We start from the raw sequence: 19,084 nt of genomic DNA on the forward strand, positions 1-19,084 counted from the left end.
TGTTTGTGGGAAGGCATGATCTGCATACTAAGAAGCTAGACCAACCATAAGGAACTGAAGGCCTGGGTTTGGAGTTGAGATTCATGGCCTCATATGCCCGTCCACTTTTTATTTTACAACGACTCCTCTTTCATGCAAGATATAAATAATACTTGCACAAGGTAGTAGCAATTGCGGTTAATAGTATAACAAACTTATTGCAGCCTATGACAGAGAGTTGCCTGCTTGTGTCAAGGGACGCCTTTGCAACTCGCGTTACTTTTCTTCTCAGAGTGTAACATCGATTGCAAGTGAGGTCACTATTCAGTCAAAACACTCCAAACAAATTCTTTCTTCTACATCGATCCACAACTTCTTCATCCTCCACCAAGCACCAGCAGAACCCTGAAAGCCTCTTCCAACTCACGCCTCTCACCTCCATCCGTTATCCCACCCCACATCCTTGTCCATCCTCCAAGATGGCCTTCATCGGCACCGCCGCCGAAATCCGCGACGAGCTCCTCAAGGACGACGAGCCCAAACGCGTGATCATCCGCGTCAACACCAAGCGCCTGGAACCCCACGACTACCGCGGCTCCGCCTGCGCCCTTGTGGCCGAGATCTTCCCGGACTGGGCGACCAACGAGCGCATCCGCTTCCTGCACATCGAGATCCGCATCGGGCGCGCCTTCCTGGCCATCGACCTCAACAACGGCACCTACCGCCCCGTGGAGCTGGACCTGGAGCCGATTCCCGTCTACATCCTCTCGATCTTCCGCCGCGGCTGGGCGCTGGTGCGCTGGCGCCAGCTCGACCAGCACATCGCCGACCACCTGGCCCGCATCTGCATGCTCAACTACGATAACCCCGTGCGCCCCTACCTGGCGAACTACGATCTGCGGGCGTTGTGTCGGAGGCGCTCGGTGTTCTCTTAGGCTTGTGAATGGAGTAGTCGATGGAAGAGTATGCGTGCAGTGCACAGTGCACAGTAAAAAATATGCTGTGCTGTGCTTCTCGGCATCTACATATTGGTGTCGCAAACGACACATCTACATTCACATTTCTGGGAATTTGAACATCAACAGTAAGTCTTTTCTTTCATTCTACCTTTGTCCTGATTTTCGGTTTTTCCGGCTAATAATGTACAAACAAATGGCTCTAGAATCAGCGCTTTGGGTTTCACGCACAAAAAACATTCGGACCTGCCGGCTTGACTCTGGTTTCGCAGGGGTTATCCTGCTGTGGATAGTAGACGCATTTTTCGATTAAGCACAAAACATAAGGATCATCTAGAGATGGATATGCGTTCCCGGGGGTCTCGTATTTTCAATAATCAGGCTTACACTTGGAAACTTTCCTCGGGGTTTTGTGGTAAGCTTGCTTGCTAGATAACTTTGAATCTACTGCGGGTTTATGTAGATTCTGCGGTATTTCTTGTAATGGTTAAATGGTCATTATTTGCTGTAAGCTGCGATTACCAAGAAGTCAGTTAGCTTTCTATGGCGTTCTTATAAGACTTTGGGGGCTGGGATGCTCTATTCCACTGTGTGTACGGAAGTTGTTGGTGTGGAGCGGGGACAGGTGTAGAGATGGTAGATTCATTTGGGTGCATATAGAGCAAAGAACAAGACTTCCAACTAACAATTTATCTTTCTCACTGGCCTTGAAATGATTTTCACCGATATGCTTGTTGGTAAGTGAAAGGGATAGACACTCAACAATTGTAGAAACTCACCTAGTGGAGGAAAACGTAAGGAAATATATATTCTTAGTACTGTGTAAGATACCATCGGCTCATTGCCAGTCTGTGGTTATAAACCTGAGATAGTAACCAGAGCTGCCTGACTTCCTCTAGACTGGAGCCCTGCGTAAGTTTATTTATCACTGGAGTGTGCTTTAGCAAGTCAAGTTTCCAGATTCTTCTAATGACTCAATTTTGTAGAAAAAGTTGGCGATTTTACTGCTATGCTACAGATCCACTTGGGCGCGCCTTATCAACAGGCCCGTGGCGCGCCTTATCGATAACGAAGATGAGTTCCGCCATAGACCAACTAACCCAATCCGGCAGTGTAGGCGATTCAGCCAATCACCTCTTCCAACAGCATCCCAACCATCCGAAGCATGACTGCCCACGGAGCTGGACATCGACTGTAAAAAACTTATATAAAGCACCATCTTCACACAACTCGGAATTCCAATCGTCAACTATCTGGCAACTCACTCTTACCTGATTGAACAATATCTCCAAGCCAAGCTACCATGGTGAAACTCGCAGAATTCAGCGTCGAACGGGTATGACTTTCCCTTTCGCCCTCGAACCATCCCATACTAACGATAGCGGCACATGGCCAACAGTGGATGGACCTCTACGAGAACGATGCCCAGCACAACCTCGCAGAGACATGCTGCGCCTCCATCTCGTTGAACGACATCCTCCAATTTTCCGGCGCATCGTCGTCGGACGTCCCACCACTCATCGATCTCTTCCGCAAGCAGACGTACGGCGCCATCCGTGGATCCGCCGGGCTGCGAGCGAATATTGCGAAGCTATATCAAGGCTCCAGCGTCGCCTTGCAAGGTAACGAGCAGCAGCAGCAGCAGCAGAGCGCATCTCCCGCAGGCATCACCGCAGAGCAGGTGCTTGTAACCACCGGCGCCATCCATGCCAATTTCCTGGCCCTGTACACGCAGGTCGGGCCGGGTGACCATGTTATCTGCCACTACCCGACGTACCAGCAGTTGTACTCGGTGCCTGAGTCGCTCGGTGCCGAGGTGAGCCTGTGGCGCTCTTCGGCCGAGAATGGGTGGGCTCTGGATTTGCAGGAGCTGCGGGGGTTGATCCGTCCCAACACGAAGGTTATTATCCTCAAGTGAGTTCTCCCGTCTCTCCATGTAACAGAAGAGGAAGGTGTGTTGTTAACATTGTGACGAAGTAATCCCCAAAATCCCACGGGCGCGGTCCTCCACCGCGAATTCCTGCGCAGTGTCGTCGAGATCGCCCGAGAACATAACCTTATCGTCCATTGTGATGAGGTCTATCGCCCGCTATTCCACTCCCTGCCTCAGGAAGAGACCCCTCCGCCATCGATCTTGGAATTCGACTATGAGAATCTTGTCTCCACGGGGTCGATGAGTAAGGCTTTCAGTCTGGCAGGTTTGCGGATCGGTTGGATTGCGTCCCGGAATCAAAATCTCATCGAGGCATGTGCCTCGAGTCGTGATTATACCCTTATCTCTGTGAGTCAGGTTGATGACGAGATTGCGACGCGCGCGTTGAGTACTCCGTGTGTAGAAAATCTGTTGTCCAGGAATATGGAGCTTGCGAAAACGAACTTGGATATCCTTGAGACGTTTCTGAAGGAGTTCAGTTGGGCGGTACAATGGGTGAGGCCGCAGGCGGGCACGACGGCGTTTGTCGAGTTTGTGGATCGGCAGGGAAGGCCTGTTGACGACGTAGTGCTTTGTGAGCGACTGATGGAGACAACAGGCGTTATGTTAGTGCCTGGGGGTAGATGCTTTGGCGAGAGTGTCGATTTCAAGGGCTATGTGCGCGTCGGCTATGTGCCTGAAAGGGAGGTGTTGGAGCGTGGGTTGTCGGCTTGGAGAGTGTTTATGCGGGAGGAGTATGAGAAATTGCCAGTTGTTTGAGGTTCTGGCCTGGGAATTGGATGTGATGCAGCAAGATCGTGTTCCGGATAGGAGCGAGATAAATTGATGAATATAGACGAAAATGGATTGAGATTTTACTAGGTGTCGTTTGATACGGGTCTTTTGGCTGAGCGTGATTGGTGTAGTTCTAGGTAAATGGCGAGATCGTACACGTGCTGTGTGTAATAGCAAGCATTCTTTGTATTGCATGTGCGTGAGTGGGTGAAGGCCTTGCTGTGCAATGTAATCCATGTAATACCTTTCGGTCATGAGGCACGAGGAAAGCTATATTCAGTACCCAAAATATCAACATACCTCTCGTTCCGAACAAGTAGTCCACTTAGAACAGGACCAACTCCAGCCCAAGCTGTGCGAAAAACGCGTCCCATTGCAAAGTCGTCCTCGATGCCCAGAAAAGGTTCAACAAGTCTCGAGCTCTCGTGAAATTCCCCATTCCAAGACTCTGCATGTTGGCCATTCTTCCCTGAATGATGCACCGCTCGCTAGGCATATCTGTCTCACAACCAGCACTGAAGACAGGCCAGAGAATGAGGATATTCGCCGCCGAGAATGGGCGGATGTCTTGGACAGCACAAATGATACCTGCGACGTCGGCTCTGACTTGCGGGTGGCTGATCGGCAACTTTTGTACACGACGGTGTAGGTGCAGTAGAGCGGTGTGAACAAAGGCGCGATGGGTATGTTGTAACTCCAAAGCAAGTTCTCCTTTGCTTTTCATGGTTGTGTCGGAGACAGTAGTGTTAAGTAGCATGAAGAGTTCGTTCTCAAGGAGCTGGCTTCGCTGCAAGAACATCGCATCTTGTAGCATATCGTCTGACGTACTCGCAGTCATACTTTGTTGATGGATGAGGTGGGATAATTGAGTCAAACACGGGACTAATTCCAGCGAATAACCGCATACATCATCGATGTATCCGGAACTCTGACCAAGAAGCTCGTTCAAAGGCTCCTTTGCGACCTCGGAGGTAATTCCTATATGGCTCTGCCCCGATAGGCTCGCTATCAGATTCAGCGTCGTGAACCATTTGACTAGCGAATGGATATACGAATCCTGTACCCAGCGAGATTTCTCCTGCGCCAAGAAAGTATTCAGCAGCTGCCTGACTCCGCCGAGATGTGTCCTCCAGACGTGCATGTTACCGTTACAGACGTCATTTGTGCACAATGCCATTGCTGTCGCGACTGTCTCAGTAGGTAATCTTTGGCTTGACTCGCTGATCGTCGACCGCAGGCTGGAGATGGCAAGGTTGGTGAATTTCAGACACGCTATCTTGGACGACGAGCTTGTATCCTGCATCAGCCGGCTGTGATGGCTGCAGGCTGCGGCTAGTAGCGCATACAAAAGATGAGGTGTCTGCATCGAAGCACTGATCATTCGCTGTAGAAACAGATCGGGCGCTGCAGGGAACAGCCTGGGTGCTGTCTCCGTGGCGAAGATGTGCATGAAGAATCTGGATTGCTCGGATGACAGGGCTGACGAGAGATGAAGGGATGGTTGATTGGCCAATGCCTCTAGGCTCTGGATAACATCCATTTGGTCCTGTCTATCAATTGCAACTCCTGTGCGAGGTGCACTGAGCTGCTGTTTCGCCGGGCGAGGTTTGACTGCCTGGCCAACGACACTTAGATTGTATACGCACCCTTTGGGATAATGCTGACATCGTGTGCATACAGGCTTCTGCAAGTCGCACTGTAGGTAATCGTTAGTCAGGGCTTTCCAGGCTTTAATTGATTAGGATGAGACTACTTTGACTTTCTTCCTTCTGCACTCGGTGCAACCGTCTCGTCGCCGCTGAGAGGCTTGCATGCTGTCATCGTGCGATAAGAGGCATGTGTAGCAAAATATACAGCCACCAGACTATGTTTGAAGTCACGAGACGGTTGGACTCTTGAATAAAAGGCTAGCAAAAAGCCTTAAATCGATATACTTCGTCTTCCATGTCAGGGAAACGAAAGAAGGAGCAATGGATGACCAAGGACGCTAGATGGAAAGAAAGATTCAGGCACTAACCCATTTATGGACATTTATCCGATCCAGCCAACCGCCGTCCCAACCGTCCTTTACGTGGTTCTTAGTAACTTGAACTTGGAATCTCAGTCCATGCCAATCTGCTTGATCATATCGTGGCTAAGGGATACAATGAGAATTATTCATTCTCTAAAGAAACGGGCCGTACAGGCTGTGATGCTATCTAAAGACGACAATGACTTCGAGTCATTTTCCAATACGCCGTTGCTCCCAGGTCCAAACAAGCGATCAAGTAGATATACAAACCCTGTAACAAACATCAAACCCAGATATCATCAATCACCATGCACCAGCATCAAAATCGAATCGAGCCAGCTCTTTCTGCGAGTCTTCGACATCCTTCTTCGCCTTCATACGCATATAGAAAATAGGACAGTCGCGAGACGAGCAGATGACCTCACAGTGCAAACTGCCCTGGCACCGCTGACATTGCGTCCACAGACGCCCGAAGCGGACCTCCAGGTCCGAAACCTTGTTCAAAGATCTGGTGTAGAGTTCACCCAGGCGGGGACGGCAGTACTCACACACCGCACCAGCCATTTCTTCTTTCCCTGACAGGGGTTTCTTGCAGCCCAAGCAGGTTTGGGTCTTCTTCGCAAACTTCATCAACCCTCCCATAGTCGGTGCCGCGACAGAGATGGATCGGGTGTGTTCGCCAGTCAGAAGCTGACTGGCCTTCTTCTCTCCAAGAATGGGCTCGAAAATACGGCCGAGGGGATTGGCGAGCTGGTTGTCAAGGTAATACTTGGTGTCGATGGGGATATTGTTCTCCAAGACATAGATGGGGTCTTCAGATCGCTCGTAGTTCTTCGAGCCACCAGCACCCTTCACAATGACGTATGCGACACGATCTCCAAGTGTAGGTGCAGAACCTGCATCACGCTTCCTCATGCGCTCCGCAAGCTCCACGTGTGCCTGCTTTGCTGTGTATGCATCCTTAGAAAGGGCTTTCGTAATCACCAATTTAGACATATCGATTTTGTTCTGCAGAAGATCCGAGATAGTGTCCTTGACATAGCTGTGGGGAAATTAGCAAGATGATTGTAACAGGGGAAATCGAATCCTTACTCTTGAGCGCCATCAATGTCTCTGTCAATGAGGATTTTATGCAACACTGTCTCGATGACGTTTTGTACCAACAAGCAATTGTCACGACGGACAGTCTCGATACCCTTGGTATCCATCTTGTCGTACTTCTTGGGATTCGTCCAATACAGACCGGCATACCGCTTCTTGTTGATAAGAAGGTAAGGGAAATAGACCTTTTCGAATTCAAGCTTGATGGGTTTCAAGAACTTCGAAGAGACATACTCAGACGCCTCTTGTCCAAGCTTCATTGCTTCTTCCAGAGAATCCACGCCGAATTTGACCATAACAGAATCAGTGTCTCCGTAAATGACCTTGGCATCATGGGAATAACCATTTGCAATGGTGTATCTGGCTTCGACTTCCTGCTTCGTTTTCTCGATCATCTGACGTCCATAACTAGTCGTGCTACTGGCGATAGCCAAGCATGGCAATTTTCCGACAGTTGCACCCGTAAGACCGTAAACACTGTTCGCACTGATCTTCAGAGCAAGCTGTCTTCCATTCAACACTGCCTTCTTGAACGGATCAGTCTCTACCGCAAGTTCCTTCTTGGCCCGCTTTCTAGCTGTCAATAACTCCTCGAGAATTTGCGATAGAAGACCTTTGCGAACGTTGGCTGTAGCGAACATATCTCCATTTGGTGTCACAATATAGTCTTCGTCCTTTTTGAGTTTGAGCCGCTCTACACTGCTCTTGTTCAGTAGTGTGGTGTAGCAAAGGTTGTGCGCTTGGATAATAGAAGGATATAGCGATGCGAAATCGAGAGTAGCGATTGGTACACCATAGTAGCCTCTGACAGGCTCAATGACAGTCGCACCCTCATAATCCTGCTCATCTGTGGATTTCATATTGGGGATGACAAGCTGTTGCTCCAGGGCCTTACGGAAGAGCTGACTGATGAACTTGACTTGTTGACCTCGTGACAACAAAAAGTTGAAAGGAACACCTGTGACTCTTGCCATTTCAGTATAGTTGACCAAACACATTAGCTTGTCCATCAGTCTCTGGGGCAAATAGGCATCCTTCAAACAGTAAACCGCTAAACGTCGCCTGGAATCTGGCGTGCCGTTATATAGCTCGGTGATCATCGTGTGATGCACATCTTCCTTTTGTTCTCCCAGAAACTCGTAGGAAACGGAGTTAAGTGTATAACTTCGCAGATGATGATCTCTCTGTACCAGCTGGAGAAGATCTAATTGGATTCTCCCATTGGTGTTTGTCGATTTCGTGTCACGGTTACCCATTTGTTTGCTGGAAAAGTTTGTTTCCTTGGCTTGGGACATCACCCCATTGAGTCGAGTCCAATAAGGGAAACCAGTACACTTCAGATGTTTGGCACGGTCCAGAAGATATGGAAAGTCGAAGTTGGCTATGTTATATCCAATAATGACGTCTGGATCTACTTTCTCCACAAAGTCGCGCCAGGCCATGAGCATCTTGGACTCATCCTGGAACTCCAAAACCTGAGTGTTGACGATAAGACTGCATGTATCCAAGACGAAGACATTGCGAATGAAAGGCTTCGACTCTCCGTAACGAGTAACAACATTCGCAATCTGGATGACGGGGTCGTGATTCGGTTCCGGGAAGATTCCCTTACGACCAGCGCACTCAATATCGAAAGAAAGAATGCGAAGGGGTGCCATCTTAGCCCACTCGCCGGTGGGATGATGCGAGATCAGATCGCGATAATCTATACTCGCTTCAATCTGACAGTTCGACATCTTCTCACGAGGACCGAACAGCCGGTACTTTCCGGCCTTTGCCTCAACCCATGACATGCCAGAGATGTCCACATCAATCATAAATCGGAGGAGGTATTGGATGTTGTCGAATGTGAGGATACCACCATCTGAGTTATTCCAGAGTCCCTTGTAGTTGAGACTCTGCGCACCTCCGCTCTCCAAGGCTCCGCGCAATCTGCTGATGTGCTTGGGTTCCGTGACAGTGATCTTGAGATAGTAGCTTTTCTGATTGCCTTGGAAGCCATAAATGTTTTCCCTCATCGTTATTTGTACCGACTGAATTGTGGGCTGAAACTGTCCGATCCGGCTTTCGAGGAACGCTCGGTAGGGCTCGCAATCATCTTTCGTGAAGTTGACAGGTGCCGCGATATATAGATAATGTTGGAAACCAGTGACATGGAGCAGAACGGATTGACCGGCCTAGTAAGGACATAAGCAAACATCAGAGAGAAGAACAACTGCGCGACCATACCTCTGTGATACCAAAAAGGCGAACCGCGGTCTTCCCTCCGTGGATTGCACCCTCCTCCGCATCGATCTGTTGGAAACAGATACTATCCTTCGAAGCATCAAACTCACCGAGCGGCGGTCGCTCCCACTGCTGATCCTTTTCTGAATTGTTTTGCTTCAACCCATTCATGTCCTGGGTCAACTTCTCGAGAACTTCCTCCTCGAACTGGCTCTTTTGTGGCTGACTAGAGCCGGGAACTTTTCGCTGGGCCTGGATGCCCTGACTGCTTCTGAAAGATGGTCCATTTTCAAGCTTGCGTTTCTTCAGCGCAGTTGGTGACTTTAGACCGCTGCTGCGAGGGTTGTTTGTTGCCTCGCCCAGAACCCGCTTCTGGGGCATGGTGACGGCTTCAGGCATTGTGACTGCTCATATATCACGAGAGAAAAATGCAGATGTCCTTGACCGAAGCGCAGAGTAGAAATGAAATGCTTGTTGGTCGGGAGGTTTGGGGCGGCAATGCTGGTGTCGCGGGAAACCAACTGCGCTCCAATTAATGAAAGTTCGTGTCTTGTTCGCGCCGTGACGTGACACCCGCTAGTTACGCGTTGAGTGGGAATGTCACGTGATGATATGGCTGGGGGAATGAAGATCGACTCCGCATTATCTCCGGCTTCGTTGCCCCCATGGCTACATGTCGAACTGTGGGGTGTTATAATCTGCCTTTCTGTGCTGTTACAAACCTGAGGCCCTCCTAGGGATTACTCAGTAGCGATCATATTGCTTGTACGGAGTAGCTTCAATAAATAGCAGGTTCGGCTGTAGGAACGGATTCATTTTGGTTATATGGAATGGCACAAGCGCCTTTTGTGCTTCTACACTACAACTCGTCTTTGGCCACCTTCTAATGGAGATCGCAGTTCTTCGCTAAGAAGGCCTTGTTTGAAGGACAGCTTCATACACGGTTCCACCCAGGTCAGTACGACTCAATCGGCGCCTTGTCCTCCTATACACCACTGCTGGCTGCCTTCCCAACAATCTATTCTTCCCATACCGTCACTATTACCCTTGCGGCTGATATACGCTCATCTCGAGTCCATTGTTGAACGGGAGTGTAAGATTCCGAAAATCACTTCCAGGCGCACGCATGTAGTCAAGGAGTTCTTTGCAATGTTCTGCAGCACTAATCGTGTTGTCCGTAATGATGACAGCACCCGGTCTCAGTGCCGGCTGGACCAATTTCAGGGCTGGAAGCAGCATCGGGCCCCAGACTGTCACTATCAGCACAAGCCTAGACTGTTTCAGGGTCCCATATCACTCACTATCCAACAGTAGCATGTCTACCGTTCCCAAGTCGTGTTTCAAAGTCTCTCTGATATCACCCTCTCGCAGCTCGATGATTTCGCTGACAGAGCTACCGCACGCATTCCAATGCTCTCGAGCCTTCTTGGCTTTCTCGGGCTCATGCTCCGTTGCGATGACTCTTCCTGGGCCACCCGTAACTTCGACATTGGATGCAACGGCCAGGGCGAGATAGATGGTGCTCACCCCGTAGGATGTGCCAGCCTCGACTATAGTCTTAGCGCCAGTTGCAAGGCCCATTTGGTAGAGAAAGAAGGCTTTATCTTGTTCGATGGCAACGAACTTGTCTCGCATTTTCTGATCGACGCTTTCGGGTTCGAAGTCATCCCAAGTCATGTGGGCTTCCTGTGCGGCGGAATTATTGTGTAGTCTGGAAAGCAGCGACAATATGTGTGGGGAGACATGTTTAAGTGGGTGATTGCTCGCTTGGGAAGCCATGATTAGCATTCAAGTAACAAGGTTCATAGTGGTCATCGAAGCATTGGGGGTGTTCAAGGCCTTATTTATACCTCTTTCTCAGACCTGTAGCTTTTCTTGCATGATCCAATAGCTGATGGCTGCCCTCTATCCTTCTGCGCAACTACATCCGCAACAACAAAGTTGTGAGTCATATGGCTGGCAATAGCCAATTGTTCCCAGTAACTGAGTCCGTGCGATATGCAAGCCGCTTCGACGGAAAAGGCACATCCGATGTGAGCTTACTCGAAAAATAAGGTACTATACTGTGAGGGAAATGGCGAGACGGCGCCCTGCCAGCTTTCGTCCGCTCAAGCGGAGCACTTCTCCCTAGACCTGCCTTCGCAAAGTCAATTTGGCTTCTCTGAGCGACATCGTGTCACTACCAGAACAGGCTAGAGCTGGCGCAGTGAGAATGCAGCGGAGCAATTGATGACAGCATATAATATGACTATTGGACGCCCTTTGAAAGCCATTGCGCGGTCTGTGGGCGGGTTGCAGCAGAGTCTGGAGTGGCCCAATTTAACCTTCGCGGCTTGACACCATGAGGACATCACTTGGCTCCCTACGCGCATAACAGGTTTGTATGCACCTACAACTCTATGAAAGAACATATCTTGATTTATTCCGTGTCTTATTAGGTACACCGACCCAGATACCAGGCTCTGTAGAATTCCAATGTTCGAAATGCAAGCAGAGCAAGCTGCGCTTCACAACAGATTACTATACATCATTCTATCCATGGTCTGACAAGCCCATTCCAACCAGTTTGACAAGACTTTTCTTTGACTTCATGGAATGAATTCCTCCCACGTGCTGGGTTAGTCACTGTGAGGAGATCAGCGAGTGAGGAGCGAGAGATAAGCATGGCATCTGCACTGATATGCAACTCTTATAAGTCTTGCGTTCCCCTCACATCCATTCCCCTCTTTTCGAGACCCGTCAACAGCACACCATCAGTGCATCCAGATTGAATCCAACGACATCCAGACACTTGACGATCATATAGTCATTCTCCTCGCGTCCACCATAATGGCCACCATGGATAAAATATTCGCCGGCTACTCCGCCCGCAAAGCCGCCCTCGAGGCCATTACCAGCAACCCTTTTACTCAAGGCATCGCCTGGATCGAAGGCAATCTCATTCCGCTACATGAAGCTCACATTCCCTTGCTCGACGAAGGCTTCCTCCACGGCGACCTGACCTACGACGTCCCCGCCGTCTGGGACGGGCGCTTCTTCCGCCTGGACGACCATCTTTCGCGGTTAGAGCTCAGCTGTGCGAAACTACGCATGAGGCTGCCTATTCCACGAGACAAGATCAAGCGCATTCTTATCGATATGGTGAACCGCAGCGATCTTCGCGACGCATACGTCGAGCTTATTGTCACGCGCGGTCTGCAAGGCATCAGGGGTAGCAAAGACCCCTTCAGCCTCACAAATAATCTGTATCTATTCATCAAGCCGTATGTCTGGGTGATGGAGCCCGAGGTGCAGCACACGGGCGGGCATGCGGTTGTCGCACGCACAGTACGACGTGTCCCACCCGGAGCAATTGATCCGACAGTCAAGAATCTGCAATGGGGGGATTTGGTTCGTGGGACGCTGGAGGCGGCGGATCGAGGGGCGACGTATCCGTTCTTGACGGACGGGGATGCGCATCTTACTGAGGGATCAGGGTATAATATCGTTCTGGTTAAGGATGGGGTGATCTATACTCCTGATCGAGGGGTGTTGCATGGGGTCACGCGGAAGAGTGTTATGGAGATAGCGCGAGGAATGGGAGTTACGGTTCGCTTGGAGCCTACGCCAGTCGATCTGGCTTATCAGGCTGATGAGATCTTCATGTGCACGACTGCTGGAGGAATCATGCCCATCACAACCTTGGAGGGTCGGAGGGTCGGTGATGGGAAGGTTGGGCCGCTGACAAGAATGATATGGGATAAGTATTGGGACATGCATTATGACCCAGCTTATAGCTTCGCTATTCAGTACAAAGGTTCCTCGGACAACCGTGCGAAGCTCTGAATACGTACGGATATTTGCGATTGGGAGAAAGTATCATTGTTGGTGATATGCCCCGAAATCATTATCATACACCGAGAATCCGTGGCTCATTCGGAGCTTGCAACGGTCTTATAGATATGGTTGTACCCATTTAAAGACTCCTGTGTCAACTCCTTCATCTCCCGTCCCTGGAATCTGTTGGGATCCAAAGCTTCCTTCAAGGTATCATCAACAGCCTCTCCCTTCAACAGCCGAGTCAAGAATTTGGCCGACCCAGCTGCATGAGTCACCCAAACAGCTGCAGCCATGTACAGCCCAGCCACCTCAGCAACAGCTCCCACCAGTGGCATATTGTCCGGCGTCATCGAGAAGATACCGTTGAACTTCTCCCTAACCTCCAGATTTGTCGACTCCGGGATGAACTTCATAGCGGTATCCAATGTTGCGCTGAAATCTTCAATCCAGTCTCCGATGGCCGTCTCGGTCGGCTGCTGCGCATGTGGCGGGTGGTCGTAGGAGCCTAGCCCATAAAAGGTACCGTGATCACGGGCATAAACGTGGTGTTCAGGCCATCTGACCCAAGGGGCTTTGCGTTCGCTCAACTCATGGTATCTGCCGTACATATAGGGATGCGCGACAGGGACAATAGGAATGGGAGTCTTGAAGCTGCAGAGCTCGGGGGCCCAGATGCCAGTCGCAATGATGACCGTCTTTGCCTGGACAAATCCAGCCGTAGTCATCACACCCTCCACCTGGCCGTTGGCTTGTTGAACCTTCGTGGCATCCGCTTGAAGGAGTTGCACACCCCTCGCCCGTGCCTCATCTTGGAAGAAGGTGGTGATCCTGATGGCGTTCGCAGCACCATCGCCGGCGAAGTGCAACGCGGCAATGTACTCTCCCTTGATCAAGGCAGGAGCCATTTTGGTTGCTTGTTCGGACGAGATTAGCTCAGCTTGGAGACCAGCTCTTTTGGCGGAGTCATGTCGCTGTTTCAGACGCTCCGCTCCTGCAGGGCTAGTCGCGAGCTCGAGGCCCCCAACCACGTCGAATCCACCAGGGATCTTTCTGTACTCATGGACCGTATCCTGAGCCAGACGGGTCAAGACCTCCGATTCGTTGTACTGGCCAACAAATCCAGGTGCATGGCCAGTGGAACCCTTCAAGGGTGCAAAAGAACGATCAATCAACATTATCTTTTTGCCCACGTCTCCGGAGGAAGATAGGAAGTATCCCAGGGCCGAACCCACGATACCAGCGCCGATAACGGCGATGTCTGCGGTGTGTGAGGCTTGCATCTTGGTCAAAATTTGAGTTGTGCTGCGTGTCCAGAGATCATGCCTAAGGGCAGTGGCTTGTAGCCTATATATGATCCAGCAGAGCCAAGCCAGCCAAGCTCGCCGCGCGTGTGTCTCGGCGCATCTGTCCTAGATCAGTCGGTTTCGTATAGTTGTCTACCCCCACTGTGCTATAGTGACCAGTGCTAGCAGGCTTCTTGCCCAATCCATCCCCACATTTATCCGCCTTCAGAGCCGCTTTGCACCGGTGAGGTGTGGTACGATACCATTTCCGGTCAATACTCGGAGATCCAAAGCACTAGCCTATGCTCCAGCTACATTTGAAGGGCGTGGTGTGAAACTTGGAAGGGTTGTTGTTGCGGCCGAGGTCGGCCAGGGATGATGAGTGGCAATGGAGAGCCGTGATTGCCTGAGGCAGAGAACGCGGGATGCCGGTGCCCCTCCAAGGAGTGAGTGACTCAATGCTATTGACAATTCTCTCTCTCTCTGTCTCTCTCTCTTGCTCCCTCGCCCTCGAACCCCACCCCACTTCGCGCCAACCCAACCTGGCTGGATCCTGCATACAATTGTATTTCCGCTTCTATCGTCATACAAACTTTGTGACTATCGTGTTCATATCATTCTGTGTCACTTTCAGCAGTTCATCTCCTCGTGTATCGTGTATTGCACACTTGGGGGTTAAATGCAACCTCCTCGGTTGGCGCTTTTCTCAATGGCATTTTTCTTTGGAATCTGATGGAACCTTTCATGATTTCACGAAAGGGCAGAGCGGAGCCATTCCTCTAATTGAACATAGGCGGTATTCTCCAATTGCGTTCAAAGCCATATCGTGGGATTTTTCGCAGCTGCGCTCGGCTTAAAGAGATCTGTATAATTAATTTGCTCTGTCTCAGAGCCTATATAAATCCAGTTTTGCTACTGAGTGAGGAATCTGCTTCTCCGCTTCTCATGGCATTCTTGCTAACCGGACACAGGATAGTCACGGCAGTCGTTTTGTTTATACCTGTTAAACTTATCGTTCAGTCAATTGGTCACTGGTTGGCCAACTATACCCATCCCACCTTGATTTGGCGTGGCATCGGAGCGGCTATTTCCCGTCTTTTGTTGAATTTCTGTCATCATGTCGATGTTTAGAAAACCCTCGGAGATCTCATCGTCTTCTAGTTCAGATGAGGAGGTCCAAGAGCTTCATATCTCGGGCCCTCATCCTGAGGTCCGCTCTAAGCAGCGACATCAGCCGAAGAAGAAGGGCGTTTTGTCGCCTACGTCAGTAGGAGACAGCACCGATGTTGATGGTCATGGAAAGATGATGACCGCTGCTCTTCTCGAGTTCTATTGTCTCACTCGAGCCGCGGATTTACTTAACGCGCAGCCAGGCTCCCACGGGCAGTACACGCGGGATTCTCCCGAGGTTATAGCTCTCGGGCATGATATGTACACTCATCAATCGGAAGTCCTCTCCCAGCATGGAATTGTGAACGAAGGTGCAGAGAAGGAAGCCTTAAGGCCCACAAGACAGCTCTATCGAGATACGCTGGATTTGATTGCTAGCCGTTCCTTTAACCGCCTCGACTTGCACGATCGTCAACCTAGATCAGCCTCTGTTGGGGCCCGGGCCCCTTTGCCGAAGACCTCTAGTGAATTGACACTCCATAAAGGTCGTTCGGACTACACGCAACTCAGACAAAAGGCCAACTCTCTTAGTTCAATGCAGAAGCCTAACATTGACCACCTATTCAGCCCGCATCTGGCTCCTTTTCTGGGTACGGAATCCCGCCCGTCTCTTTACGACGATCTTACTAACTCGTGTGGTGAAGAGATATCGCGCTACGCGTTACAGTTCACTGAGATCAGTGTTCTAGGTCGGGGCGCCTTCGGGGAGGTCTACCACGTGAAAAATCATGTCGATGAACACGACTATGCGATCAAGAAGATACCTATCAGTCGGCGACGACTCGCGCAACTAGAAGGCGGAAACAAGCACCATTTGGGAGAAATCCTGAAAGAGATCCGGACACTTGCCAAACTCGACCATGCCAATATCGTCCGGTATTATGGCGCTTGGGCAGAAAAGGTAAAACTCCTTGAATACCTTGGTCTTCACAAACTCGATCTTTCCCTGTTCAATGCGTCGACTGATACTGACTCGGATTCCACGCAACAGAACCTGTCACATCATTTTATGTCGCCGCAGATGTCGACGGCGGAGGGCCAGAACAAAAAGCTGGCGATCGTCTTTGAGGAGTCTGAAACCTCGGCTTCCGGCCAACCGCCGCTTACTTCTACATCGAAGTTCACCTCTAGAGAAAGCACGGACGACGAAGACGACGACATCTCGGCTGGCCCCTCGATCTCCAACAATATCTCTCAGGACCAGCCTAGCTCGCTTCGCAGCGCTGATGAAGATATCTTCACAGACGGCCTCAGTCACAATCCTTCGAGCATGCAACTTCAACGCACCCGTGGAAGGGGTCTTGAGATTCCTGTGGTGATCTTGCATATCCAGATGTCGATGCATCCGATATCTCTCCACGCATATCTTAACCCGCGACCCAGCACACATGCAAATGACTCGGGGAAGCCACGGCGTCGCCACTGCTTTCACTTGGTTCCCTCCTTGCAACTGATGGTGGACATTCTTTCCGGTGTGCTTTACCTGCATTCAAAGGACATCATCCACCGCGACCTCAAACCGGCCAACATCTTCCTCTCTTGTCCGGAGAAACACCACACCCACACTTGTTGTCATCCCTGTCAATCCGACGGCGGGCCGGGACTTCATTACTGCCAGCCCCGCATCGGCGACTTCGGCCTCGTGGCTGACATCTCGCATCTGAACGATCCTTCATCTGACGGCTCGCCTCAGTCCTCAGAGCACGGCTCGAAAATTCACCACATCGTTGGTACAGAGTTCTATCGTCCACCTCTCGACTCGAGCGGGATGATCTCCAGCGGGTGTGTTCACCAATACGCCCAGGAGGTAGGGATGGAGCAGCCCATGCGATATGTCTGCGACTGGTCGCTTGACGTTTATTCCTTGGGTATCATTCTTTTCGAGCTGCTCTATCCTCTGAACACGAAGATGGAGCGCCATCTCGTGCTGGATGATCTGACCAGGGGCCCGTACAAGAAGCCGCCGACCGCATCCATCAACGGAGCATGCCTGCCCCGAGACTTCATGGACAAAGTTCACATGGGCGATGTGAAGTTGAAAAATGGAAAAACGGTGGCTGAAGCCTTGGCGAGCTGCATTGGAGGTATGCTGGATCCCAACCCTCGGCAACGCTGGCGGTGTGAGGTCATCCAGAAGTGCCTGCGAGAGATCCTTGCCACTGTGCACCCGGAGTCGTATTGATGTGGTATCTCTTATGCTGCAATCGATCCGACGGCATACGCACAGGTCTATCGATCGGTTTAGAGTAAGTATACCCTGCATTTAGCGCATAGCGTTGAACATTCTCCTTAAATAGCATCTACTATTAACTATTCTACTATAATCTCTGTCAAATAACCACATACCAACTTCTCCGAATATATACACCCAATGACAGCAAAATCTCAGATTTCTATATTCTGTTCCTATCGAACATCTAACCATAGTTACACGCACATGTAATACAAATATGCTCACCAAACAAGACAAATATAACATGAATTGAATAATCAGCTGTTCAACCCAGCGTTATCGCTTCTCAAGCTCCGCCCGAAGCGCATCAACCCACGCCAACTTCCCTTCCGCGAAGATCTCCCCGGCGGGGGGCATACGCGCGCCGTTGTCGAGCAAGATGGTTCTGATGATGATCTGGTCTCCCATGACGGCCTGATGATGGTAGATGTGGGAGGTGCAATTGGGGCAGAAGTAGCAGTGGACGGGGTTTCCGGAGGCTCCGGTGTAGGTATACGTGCTGGGTTTTCCGGAGAGGATTCGCAGTTGATCCTGTCGTCGCCATCATCACCATCGTCCTAGAGATTAGCTTTGTCTTCACTTACGCTATTGTGTATGGTAGGATGGCTTTTGCGCGCGTGTGCGCTGCGGGGTGATACGTAACGGTAACACACCTTGTGGATGATCTGATTCATGGAATAAGGCCCACCCCCGAGTTTACGACACGTCTCGCAGTGGCAGAGGATGTGTTCCGGCTCGGTTATCTCGGCCGTCCAGGAGCAGTCACCGCAATGGCAGCTCCCGTGGAACGTGCCCGCTCCGACGGTGGGTTTCTTCGCTGGGGGCCCGAAGAGGACGCCGTCTCGGATGTCTTTGTATTTGGCCAGTTTAGATACATTGGCGAAATTGATGGGGGTTGGTTGCCGGGCTTACCGATAACGACTGAATCTTCTCTGCAGACATTCGTCAGTCACGCCGTATCCAAAGCATGTCGACATGCCCAAAACATACATCAACGGCGCCGCCTTCTTCGAAAACTTCAAATGCACCGGATCCTCGGTCAGATAGTAGTCGAGATCGGCCTGATTCTCGAACTCCAGGACGAACCCATGTGTCATTCCTTTGCTGAACGGCTCCCAGCTGCGATTCTTGCCTTGAAAGGTTTTTCACAAACTATAGTTTTAGCATTTCCCCGCCGCAGACGTCTGGATATTGGCCAAAACAAAACACACCACGCACCTGCTTTCATACTCTTCATGTAAGGCCGCCCGGTGTCCGGCTTCTTGCACTTGTCCTTCAGCGCGAGGAAGACGGCGAAGTGCTCTTCGAACTCGCTCCATGTTATGGAGGGTTTGTACTTGAAGAGGACGATGTGAGTTATTGCTTCTGTCATGGCGGTCGGTGGTTGGTCGGTTTGAGGGTTGGTTGGGCAAGCTATAGAAGAAGACAATTGAGGACCCGGGGTGACAGAGCCATGTCCCCAGGGAAGCTTATTTATACCATCGAGCTGGCATCGAAGCTGCTTTGTTCCGTTATTCTGTGTTGCATTGCGTGCTTTTGTGAAATGTAGGATATGTGCAGTGGGATAGTAAGAATGGCCGGCCGTAGAGCGCGGGGAGA

The 19,084-nt window shown here is 50.7% G+C and overlaps 9 protein-coding genes across 9 annotated transcripts; 4 read left to right on the top strand and 5 right to left on the bottom strand.

The window, feature by feature from the left end:
• Positions 1 to 458: 458 nt before the first annotated feature.
• BO72DRAFT_504761 (uncharacterized protein) lies at positions 459 to 914 on the top strand (the record flags this gene model as incomplete). Its single annotated transcript, XM_040949166.1, has 1 exon — positions 459 to 914. The coding sequence occupies one exon, from the start codon at positions 459 to 461 to the stop codon at positions 912 to 914; it is 456 nt and encodes a 151-aa protein (XP_040803602.1).
• Positions 915 to 2,195: 1,281 nt separating this feature from the next.
• On the top strand, positions 2,196 to 3,627 carry BO72DRAFT_424315 (putative aminotransferase; the record flags this gene model as incomplete). The annotated part of the gene is made up of 4 exons (XM_040942872.1): positions 2,196 to 2,271; positions 2,335 to 2,544; positions 2,584 to 2,849; positions 2,913 to 3,627. Exons 1-4 carry the CDS (start codon positions 2,239 to 2,241, stop codon positions 3,625 to 3,627), a joined length of 1,224 nt encoding a protein of 407 aa, XP_040803603.1. The 5' UTR covers positions 2,196 to 2,238.
• Positions 3,628 to 3,967: 340 nt separating this feature from the next.
• On the bottom strand, positions 3,968 to 5,455 carry BO72DRAFT_466713 (transcription factor domain-containing protein; the record flags this gene model as incomplete). The annotated part of the gene is made up of 2 exons (XM_040946784.1): positions 3,968 to 5,338; positions 5,396 to 5,455. 2 exons carry the CDS (start codon positions 5,453 to 5,455, stop codon positions 3,968 to 3,970), a joined length of 1,431 nt encoding a protein of 476 aa, XP_040803604.1.
• A 361-nt stretch (positions 5,456 to 5,816) lies between these two features.
• BO72DRAFT_484339 (DNA-directed DNA polymerase delta POL3) lies at positions 5,817 to 9,507 on the bottom strand. The gene is made up of 3 exons (XM_040947849.1): positions 8,984 to 9,507; positions 6,746 to 8,931; positions 5,817 to 6,695 (listed from the first exon to the last, which is right to left on the bottom strand). Exons 1-3 carry the CDS (start codon positions 9,377 to 9,379, stop codon positions 5,957 to 5,959), a joined length of 3,321 nt encoding a protein of 1,106 aa, XP_040803605.1. The 5' UTR covers positions 9,380 to 9,507; the 3' UTR covers positions 5,817 to 5,956.
• Positions 9,508 to 9,828: 321 nt separating this feature from the next.
• BO72DRAFT_399403 (O-methyltransferase) lies at positions 9,829 to 10,780 on the bottom strand. The gene is made up of 2 exons (XM_040942123.1): positions 10,282 to 10,780; positions 9,829 to 10,230 (listed from the first exon to the last, which is right to left on the bottom strand). Exons 1-2 carry the CDS (start codon positions 10,766 to 10,768, stop codon positions 10,022 to 10,024), a joined length of 696 nt encoding a protein of 231 aa, XP_040803606.1. The 5' UTR covers positions 10,769 to 10,780; the 3' UTR covers positions 9,829 to 10,021.
• An 833-nt stretch (positions 10,781 to 11,613) lies between these two features.
• On the top strand, positions 11,614 to 12,805 carry BO72DRAFT_475817 (aminotransferase class IV; the record flags this gene model as incomplete). Its single annotated transcript, XM_040947354.1, has 1 exon — positions 11,614 to 12,805. Exon 1 carries the CDS (start codon positions 11,810 to 11,812, stop codon positions 12,803 to 12,805), a length of 996 nt encoding a protein of 331 aa, XP_040803607.1. The 5' UTR covers positions 11,614 to 11,809.
• On the bottom strand, positions 12,784 to 14,424 carry BO72DRAFT_445911 (NAD(P)/FAD-dependent oxidoreductase). The gene has a single exon (XM_040944166.1). The coding sequence runs from the start codon at positions 14,077 to 14,079 to the stop codon at positions 12,892 to 12,894; it is 1,188 nt and encodes a 395-aa protein (XP_040803608.1). The 5' UTR covers positions 14,080 to 14,424; the 3' UTR covers positions 12,784 to 12,891.
• A 671-nt stretch (positions 14,425 to 15,095) lies between these two features.
• On the top strand, positions 15,096 to 17,752 carry BO72DRAFT_32268 (putative protein kinase). The gene is made up of 3 exons (XM_040940554.1): positions 15,096 to 15,842; positions 15,897 to 16,153; positions 16,244 to 17,752. Exons 1-3 carry the CDS (start codon positions 15,200 to 15,202, stop codon positions 17,432 to 17,434), a joined length of 2,091 nt encoding a protein of 696 aa, XP_040803609.1. The 5' UTR covers positions 15,096 to 15,199; the 3' UTR covers positions 17,435 to 17,752.
• A 9-nt stretch (positions 17,753 to 17,761) lies between these two features.
• BO72DRAFT_424336 (uncharacterized protein) lies at positions 17,762 to 19,022 on the bottom strand (the record flags this gene model as incomplete). Its single annotated transcript, XM_040942873.1, has 5 exons — positions 18,704 to 19,022; positions 18,476 to 18,617; positions 18,398 to 18,417; positions 18,139 to 18,335; positions 17,762 to 18,016 (listed from the first exon to the last, which is right to left on the bottom strand). The coding sequence occupies exons 1-5, from the start codon at positions 18,855 to 18,857 to the stop codon at positions 17,762 to 17,764; spliced, it is 768 nt and encodes a 255-aa protein (XP_040803610.1). The 5' UTR covers positions 18,858 to 19,022.
• Between the last annotated feature and the right edge of the window lie 62 nt (positions 19,023 to 19,084).

This window comes from Aspergillus fijiensis, assembly GCF_003184825.1.
Source record: "Aspergillus fijiensis CBS 313.89 unplaced genomic scaffold BO72scaffold_12, whole genome shotgun sequence".
Classification (NCBI taxonomy): Eukaryota; Fungi; Ascomycota; class Eurotiomycetes; order Eurotiales; family Aspergillaceae; genus Aspergillus; species Aspergillus fijiensis.